This window comes from Cupressus sempervirens, chromosome 10 (assembly GCF_028749045.1).
Source record: "Cupressus sempervirens isolate cs-2001-9-10 chromosome 10, ASM2874904v1, whole genome shotgun sequence".
NCBI classification, from domain to species: Eukaryota; Viridiplantae; Streptophyta; class Pinopsida; order Cupressales; family Cupressaceae; genus Cupressus; species Cupressus sempervirens.
This window is the reverse complement of record NC_143127.1, coordinates 591,384,318-591,393,549: the sequence shown is the minus strand read 5'-3', so window position 1 is coordinate 591,393,549 and position 9,232 is coordinate 591,384,318. Positions and strand designations below refer to the sequence as shown.

The 9,232-nt window shown below is 32.3% G+C and overlaps 1 protein-coding gene across 1 annotated transcript; it reads right to left on the bottom strand.

Moving 5' to 3' along the window:
- Positions 1–2,656: 2,656 nt before the first annotated feature.
- On the bottom strand, positions 2,657–8,006 carry LOC149535253 (cholesterol 22-monohydroxylase CYP90B52-like). The gene is made up of 9 exons (XM_089806825.1): positions 7,781–8,006; positions 5,797–6,121; positions 4,856–5,008; positions 4,399–4,650; positions 3,995–4,087; positions 3,818–3,896; positions 3,588–3,694; positions 3,056–3,177; positions 2,657–2,977 (listed from the first exon to the last, which is right to left on the bottom strand). Exons 1-9 carry the CDS (start codon positions 7,993–7,995, stop codon positions 2,842–2,844), a joined length of 1,482 nt encoding a protein of 493 aa, XP_089662951.1. The 5' UTR covers positions 7,996–8,006; the 3' UTR covers positions 2,657–2,841.
- Between the last annotated feature and the right edge of the window lie 1,226 nt (positions 8,007–9,232).

Below are 9,232 nucleotides of genomic sequence, written 5' to 3'. Positions count from 1 at the left end.
GGGAGGAAAAAATCACTAACCAGTTACGGCCGAAACAGTTGATCCACTCTCCAAAAATCTAGGAACCGCAATAGTGACAATGATAGCCGCCAGAGGTTTGCGACAATTTTATTATGGGTTGGGGTTTCGGCCGTAACTATTTTAGCCGAACAGGTTTCGGCCGAAATGATACGAGCCACGTAGGTACGCGAAACTGCCATGTATGTTCGGTCAGAGCCGTTACGGTCGAAACTGTTCCAGCCGAAAGTCTTCTGGCCGAAACGGGCAAAGATATCACTAAGGGTGATACAGGTTTGTGCTTTTACCCTCTAGTAGTTCTACTTTTTCTACATTGTTATCACCAATCTTTCCACTGACAAATAGTCCTTCTATGTCAACTTCTTGGTATTGTGTGCCATTTTGCGGAATTGCCAATTCTTTCCTTTTTGTCAAGGATTTTCTCAACTTTTCTCTCACTTCTTCAAGTTGTTATAATATCATCTAGATTTAAATCATTTGGTTCTCAATGAATTTTCCCTTTAGGTATTCCTCCATATCCAAGATTTGATCTTCTCATGTTGTGAAGGTAAAACTTCAACACGAAGGTTAAATTGGGGTGGGGATGAAACCCACAATTGTTCATTGTTGCAACAATAAAGTTAACATGTTAGGGTTACAATTTTTTATCATAACATATGATCTACCCTAAGAGGGGTATTCCCTGTTAAAAGCTATTAAGAGTGCTAGGTCTTATCTTGTTGAAGGATTTTACACTTACAATCAAGTATGGACTCTGTTGGGAGATTTACATAGATCTATTAAGATCACTCTGTTATGAGATTTACCCTAACAAAGATTCATATTGATTGTTCAAAAAATAATACAATACAATTACATACAATGTTATTCTATTATAAAAATACAAAGAGAGAACCCTTATAAAAGGATTCAAGAAACCCTAAAGAAGAAAATCCTAAAGAATTTAAGATGCCTTAGCTTAAGTGTACAATATAATAAACTTTAATAGTTAAATAAATAATTATTAGCCACAATATGATGACTCTAAAAGGCCTATTAGGGCTTCCCCAATGCGTAATTAATTACATCGGACCATGCTAAGGCATACATGCCTTCTCAAGAAATTACACAAATATTGCATGAAGTGTTCTATGCTACAAAATGAAGTTAACATTTTCTAATAACATTTCATATGCTAGAATGATCCAATCATTTGTGAGTAAAACACATCAATGACCTTTCTAGAGTAAGCCAAATGACTCACAAATTAGAACATACATACACATTAACAAGTCTTCTAATAGCCTCCTTTCTCTCCATTATTAATTTCTTCTCACCATCAAGCTACAACAAAAATATTGCAATTACCTCTTGCATACTTTCCTACTCACTTATATGCTACAAATCTTTACCAAACAAATTGTAACTCATCCACAATTATATCAAATAAAGTATTAAAAAATATATATGTGATGTCTACACTGCTACACATTGAATGTAAGCTCACATATAGGAAAATATATCAATCACTTCCTGAATTGAAATGATCAATGACCTACGATATATAGATATTGGGTCTTTCATCATCCAAAGAACATATGTTGACATCAGTGAAAAGCTATCATTAATACAACATCTCTGCAATCACTCGAAGTGCCAATAATCTCTCATGTTTTCAACAAAACCCCCATAGACCAACCTCTAATTTGTACACTTTCGCAATAAGCCTAGGTGGGAAACCACATGCGCAAAAGGTAATGTAAAACAACTACAAAGAAACCACCTTCCCCTAAAATATAAATACTAGTATGCCCACTGGGGAAAACATAGAATGTAGCCTAGAGAAATGAGAATAAATAGAATGCTCCACACAAGGTGCACCCAAAATGGAAATCCCACACATGAGATAGGTGTGAATCAAAGAAAGTTATAGGGTCAAAAACCACACCCAAAATAGAACAAGAGTCAACCATAGGCAAAACCATGTTCATAGGGAGGAGAAAAGTCATAATACCACTGCCACCAACATACACCAACATTAACACTAATCTATGCAAAAGATCCTCCCAATGTTCAAGCCACCTCCAAGTCTAAATAATGTGATAAAATATGTGTATAAGTTAAAGCGTCATCATTTTTATTGATGTCTAATAAAAATTTTAAATTACAAACCAACAAGTCAAAAATTAGAAATCTTTATCAACATAAAATATACAATATACAATTTTATCATCAATCATCAAACTTAATGTTATGAATATTATTTTAATTGTTAAATTATCAATCTATACTAATTTAAAATTAATTATGAATAATAATTTTATTATGTAGTTAACTTATAGTAAAATTTGAATTAATAAGAAAGTTTTAAAATACCATTCAATAAAATATTTATAAAATAGATTTATTCAGATTTTAAGGAGTGAAAGAAGTGACATCTCTAAAGCCCAATTCCAATATTAATCTAAAACATAAATTAAAGTGATAAATAGCTAGAACACGGAAGTTTAATCACCTCATGTATTGTAAATCAAATGCCCATTCATTTCAGATAGATATATATATATATATATATAGAGCCCATACAATATATTTGATAGGAATTTTGAGCCGCTTTAGAGACTTACAAAACGAAAGTCAATTACAATGTAGCGTGAGAACCTTATAAAGAAATATATATACATGCACATGAAGTGCACAAGTTTTCTCTAATTTAGAGAAAAAATCCTATTGTAGTTGTAAGCAATTTCCTCCCTGCCCAAAATCTATTTTACTTCTCTTTATTTTAATAATTCCTTGAAGAAGTATTTTCCAAATTTCCAGCAGAAAGAAAGCTATGCCAACTTAATTATCCTTCGAGCATGTGGGCGCTAAAGAAGAAAATTGACCTCTCCTCCTCACATTGATTGGATACCCATTTTCAAATAGAACAACAGGAACGCGGACTAAATCATCTTTGTTCTCATCTTTTTTCTCCCATCTGTTAAAACATGATGATGATAAGTATAACATTTTATATGTGAGATGATTACACTGAGATTAATACAGATATGCACACCTGAATTTAGTCACAAAATGGTGCAGGAATACACCCATTTCCAGTTTGGCCAGTTCCGATCCAACACAATACCTTAACCCCCCTCCAAAGGCTTGGAAATGGTTTCCATTAACTTTCATTTTCTGTTCAATTTCATGAACACATAACCGCCATTAGTTCCACAGTACCATTATCTTCATCTTTCATGTTTTAAAAGAGCAGTTTTTAAAGCTAGCAATGTACCGTCTTCCACTGCAATGGTTGAGCCTCTTTTTATTTGGATTCTTTGTGTATAAATAAAACCCATTATCTCGTTTTATCCATTATATCTCATTTATATCAACATTTTAAATCAAATTTTATAATCTATGATCTACTTGTCATGATGTTCTGAAGCATTACCAACTAAAAGCTACATGGTCTAATCAAGAAATTAGCATATTCATCTATTATGTTTGATAAATTAAAGAGATCAATCCCATTGCCCCTTTTTAAAACTTACTAAAGGCTGATAATTGAGACAACGTTGACACAATTTAGGTTAACTACTTACATTCCATCTCCATGGGTCAAAGGACATTGGGTCTGAGTAGATAGAAGGATCAAGATTAACAGCTGTTGTGCATGCAATAACCTTCCACCCTTTTGGAATCTTAAAGCCTAGTATATTTCAGAACAGCCGGTGAAAAGAAAACCACATCAATTAATGACTCAATTTTCTTTTCTTCTTTGTAATTAATGAAGAAAATAAGGAAGTGAGCAGAGAAATAATGCAAAACTCACCGTTGATTTCTGTATCTTGTATGCATTCTCTGTGCGCATAGGGGCCTATGTTTGATAGGCGGAGGACCTCTTTGATTACCTATTCAATTTCAATACACTCTCAATGTCTTAGACTAAATTATTATTAAATTCATTTGATATCATGTTTGATTACAAGACTATATATTTTATGCTTACATTTCTTGTGAAGGTCATTGATTTATAGTCCTCCCAGTTCAAACTTGACTCTCCTTTCTTTATCTTCTGATGAATAAGGGCTTCATGTTCCTCCTGCAGTTGATAAGTAATAAATCAAATGGGTTTATTGATCATTATATTATAAGTTTTTTCAGAGAATTTTTTAGATTTGATTTTGTAATTTATTTTTATGTAGTATTATAATGATATATCATGCAGTACAATATGAAAAGTTGATGATAAAATATCTTACACAACCAAATTTAAAAATTCTCTTAAAAATTCAGAAAATTTGTAGAAATTTGATAGCCTTGATTCCATTATAATATTAAAACTAAACTTAAGACTGATTCTATGTGAATAAAACTAAGCTTGAGATTGATTGTATGTGAATAGAAACATACTCTCAGTTCACATAGTGCTTTATTATTCTCTGTGAGGAATTTGACAGCCATAGTTATGGCTATTGAAACTGTGTCATATCCACCAAAAATAATAGCAAACATGAAATCCAATATTTTTTCATCACTAAACTGTTGCCCAATTTTATCTGCCTCGCCTAGCACCATATCCAGGAAATCCCCCTCCACAACTCTTCTCTCCTTCCTCCTTTGAGATATAGCTTTCCCCAGATACTCCATCACCTTCACCCGCCCCTGCATTTAATCATGAATAATATCCACATCTCTATCAGAAGATGGGCCAACTTCTCAAAATCATATGGAATATTGAGAAGCTCAATGAAAACAAACATTTCTGAATATTTTTGTCATTGAAGCTCTCTGAAACACACCTTTACACAATAATCAGAAGGAAAGCAAAGAAACAACATTGGGAGAATACTAGAAGTAAAATTCATACCTTCAAACACTTGCTATAAGTTGTGCCAGGAAGCTTGATGGGTAAGCAGAATAACCCCTCCATGAAGTCAGAGAAACTTTTCAGGAGGTCCTCTTCTTCGCCAATTTCAGAAACATAGCCAGAAAATTGTTTCATCAACATATTGAATGGTATCTGGCAACAGAAATCATCAAAAAGATCATTAAGACATAAACAATAGGGAATTTTCTTTTGATTAAGGTGAGTAGAGAGATTTTTTGTTTTTTTGGGATATGATTCAAACTTGGTACAATAAAGGAAAATAGTATAATAATAAATAATTTAAAAAAATGATAAATCAAAATAAAATGTGTGAGATTGTTATTAGTATTTAATTATATAAATTTGGAGTTCGAGTAATTATATAAATTTGGAGTTCGAGTACTAGATCATAAGAATCTATTTCTTATGAGAATGAATTTTATGATTCTATACATTTAAGTGATGTTCATAAGGTGGAGTATTAGATTTTTTAAGGGGTGGCCCCGTCCAAATACTACTCTAGCTCAAATATGTTTAGACTTGGAGTTTACCTAAAGATAAGTCCACTTAGCTTGTAAGTTCATTTGTAAACCTTCAACAAATGTTGCTCTTTTACCTCATTAATTGATAGGTACCAAATATTTTTCATAAGAAATCAAACTATAATATTATGATTGAGATTCTTTTGTATAATTTAGAATAGATCTTATTGATCTATGTTTCATCAACAAGAATTCACAAGAACTCATTTCTCATAATCATAATTAAACTTCATGTATATTTTAATCTCATAATCATAATTAAACTTATATTTACATGTATATTTGAATAAAAAAACTTAGAGATTCTTTCAATCTATTATATGGTAGTGTAGAGGTGGACAGAAAATAAATGGCAAAAGTTTCTTAATGTGGAGATTTTGAAACCACAGTCATACTTACCTTGGAAACTTCTTCTTTCAATTGGATTAGGCTGCCATCCTTCCAAGTGTGAAGTGTTTGAAGAACCTGAATCTCCACTTGTTCCACCAATTTGGACTCAAGATTTTTATGGCCAATAAGAGAGAGGCTTAAGTGTCGAAGCTTCTTGTGCATGGGGCCATGTACTTCTACAATATTATTCTCCCCCACAATGCTCACAAATGAAGCTGGGTATGAGCACTTGAATAGGCGCCCTTCATTTTGGAAAATAAATTGATTTGCTTCTGCACTTGTCGTTATGATAGTTGGTCTTCCAAATATATTTGTCTTGAATACTTTACCATACCTGTTAAACAGAAGTAATGTGATCAGCATGACTCTGTCTTGTAATGAATCCCATTTCAGATGATAAACTATATGGTAAATAAGAGCAATACTTTTTTGTATGATTTGATTTATAAAAGGAAAATATTTAATTTAATATAACATAGGCGCTCACCAGGCGTAGGTGTTCTTGAAAAGCACACAACTATTTGAAATTTTGTCCATAGAATGGAAAAATAAATTAAAAAAGAACTGCTATAAACATGGAGATGGAGATATGAGCTGGATATGCCATGTTTGTTTTAATTAATGTGCTGATTCATATGATATGATTAAAATTTCAAGATATTTTCATAAAGTACTTATTCATATATTGTATTTTTAACAGTCTATGTGGGGATTCGACTCCCCAAATAAATAACCAAAGCCAGCTGGTGAAAACCTTCCAGTTCTATATCATATTGTAGAAAGCATGGAACAGGGAATATTTTAACACGTTGTAAGGTACAGTATAATACGATAATAGTTTATTTTGTTGTTGTTTTTTTCCAGTGAATATTGATGTGATTCTTTTGTCTAACGTTGTTTTTAGTCAAGGGTGAAAACCTGATTGGACATTTCTAATTAAATTTTTTATTTATATCATACTAGGCTTTTAATAGACTAGGTAGGAGTTGAATCTAGATCTTTTATTCAAAGGTAGGGTATTTTACGATTCAACTTCCAGCCTTGCTTATGACCAGTCCAGTTTAAATTCAAATATGACTTCTTTTTCAACACCTGCAACAAGTTTTCAGAGTGGAGCCGATGAACGTTCTATCATGATATGGTAAATATGTGAAGGGAGAGGATATTTTAGAACTCTTTTCTTCAAGAAAAAGCATTACAAGCTTGGTCGAGGATATGTAATCTAACTTAAACAACACTTTAGAACTATTTTCTTCAAGAACAAGCATTACAAGCTTCGTCAAGGATATGTAATCTAACTTAAACAACACTTTAGAACTCTTTTCTTCCAAAAAAAAAAAAAGCATTACAAGCTTCGTCTAGGTATGTTAAGAAACTGAGATTTAATTAAAACAATAGCTTTGAATTGATTAACACTTTTAACATTAGAATCAAGCCTTAATGTGCCATGTTTAAGTGAATGGTCTAACTAGAAGTCGAACCTATGAGACTAAGGCACTCTACCATTGAATTATCAGAAAACCAATCCATCTTCAGTATGATTCTTTTTCCAACATTTAAAGCAAATAACAAGAACAGAGCTTTACAAGCTTTTCATCTAGATAGTTTAAGAAACTTAGTATTTGAAGAGAGAGAATAGTTGGTCTAACCTAAAAACCATCTTAGTCTTAAACACCACCTTAAAAAGAGGATAGGTGATCTAACCTAAACATCACCTTAGCCTTTTTGAAAGACAAAACATTACAAGCTTTCTCTAAGCACATTAGGGTGTTGAAATTTGGTTAAAACTATACCTCTGATTCTGATTTTAAATACAATGAAAAGTGACCAATATACAATAAGGCTAGCCAAAGAACAAAACTGTCAGTGAAACTTAATCTATTTGTCAAAAATATGCAGAAGTTCTTAAGAAGAAAACCATGAAAGTAGTTCCACAAAGTATGAAAAAACTCATCTCAACCAGCAGTGACAAAAATAAGAGCAACGTATGTACCTTGAGATCCTTTTATGAAGGAAGGGCCCCATGCTATTAGACTTGAATGGGCTTAGATATTCAAGTGTTTCTCCAATAAATGGAAAACCCATGCTGCCAGGAGGCAAAGGCTTTTCTCCACCATCTTCACAAGATCCTAAGCTCTTTGAAGCCCTAAACCAAACTACTATTGTCAAGACTGCAGCTAAGACTCCTGTCAAAAACAAGATCACCATGTTTATTGTGATATTCCCTGATACAAGACTTGTTGCAAGGGAAATCTAAGACTTGAACATTCCTTGTTAGTCTTAGATTTGCACACTTCTATTTATATGTTCAAGGAATGCATTCTCCTGTTGTTGGTCGGTGAATTGGAATATGGAAAACTTGTTGGCACATGCTTTTATTTCAAGTCAATGATAAACTCAACCTTCCATCTTAGGTGGGAGTTGACAAAACAAGTTCAAATGCTCATCTATAACAAACAAAATGTCAATGATTCACTGAATATTCCATCTTAGCATGTAAGTCAACGCTTGAAATATATACTCAGTGTATATATGTGAGGTGTGAACAGTCTTATAAACAGTCTTATTTGGGTTGTTACTGAGGGAGTTGTATATACACAGTGTATATATGTGAGGTGTGAACAGCCTTGTTGGGGTTATTGATCAGGGAGTTTAATTGTAAAGTGGGCAAATTAATCACTTATCATGTAATCAACTGGGATGCTTCGCCTGCAGGATATATTCACTTGCTTCCAAAGATTCAGGGATTTTGTTCGATCTCAACTTATTTTCAGTAAGGCTTGGTTTTTTTTGTCAAATTAAGATATTCAGAGCGTTTCAAGACTTTAAGAGGGTTATTTTAGTTTAAACTATTGAGGAGAAGAATAAGCTTTGGAAACATGAATGTGTTATTAATTTGGATGTAGAGTTGAACAGAATCAAACAATCCAGTGAAGTAATAAAATAATCTGTTTTAAGTATCTTAATATATGCAAGAGCACCAAAGTTCGCCAAATTTTCCATGCTTCATATTAAAATTCATGTCCAGGAAAATGTCTACAAGTTGTACATTATAGAAAGTAAAGTCAACAAATATTGTTTTTCTTTCAATTTTCTTGAAGTATTGACTTTTTTCCTATCAAAATTGCCAGATTGTTTTTTAAGTGATGTGTCCAAGCATCAATCTGTACTTTGAATGCCTATGTTCTCCGTCTTTTTTTAATTCTCTCGTTTTGCATCATGTTTTCTTTCAAATGTCCTTAATTCATATTCTGAGGATTTAAATACTTTCTGGTGCAGTTATCCTACTCGTATTTTTTTATATTCTCAATTGGTTTTTGAAACATTTTTCTATTTTCAAATTCAGTTTAATTGTTTTGCAAATCATTTATTTCAAAGCATGACTACACACATCAAAAGTTTCAAATAATATATCTAGAATTTGTATTTAAGGTTATTGTAATAC

What these genes read in the sequence shown, in the direction of transcription:
- LOC149535253 (XM_089806825.1), bottom strand. Translation starts at nt 7,995, where the DNA reads ATGGTGATCTTGTTTTTGACAGGAGTCTTAGCTGCAGTCTTGACAATA. An exon ending in CTTCATAAAAGGATCTCAAG is followed by an intron (nt 6,122 to 7,780) that starts GTACATACGTTG and finishes TCTGTTTAACAG; the next exon opens with GTATGGTAAAGTATTCAAGA. An exon ending in TTGACCCATGGAGATGGAAT is followed by an intron (nt 3,178 to 3,587) that starts GTAAGTAGTTAA and finishes GAAATTGAACAG; the next exon opens with AAAATGAAAGTTAATGGAAA.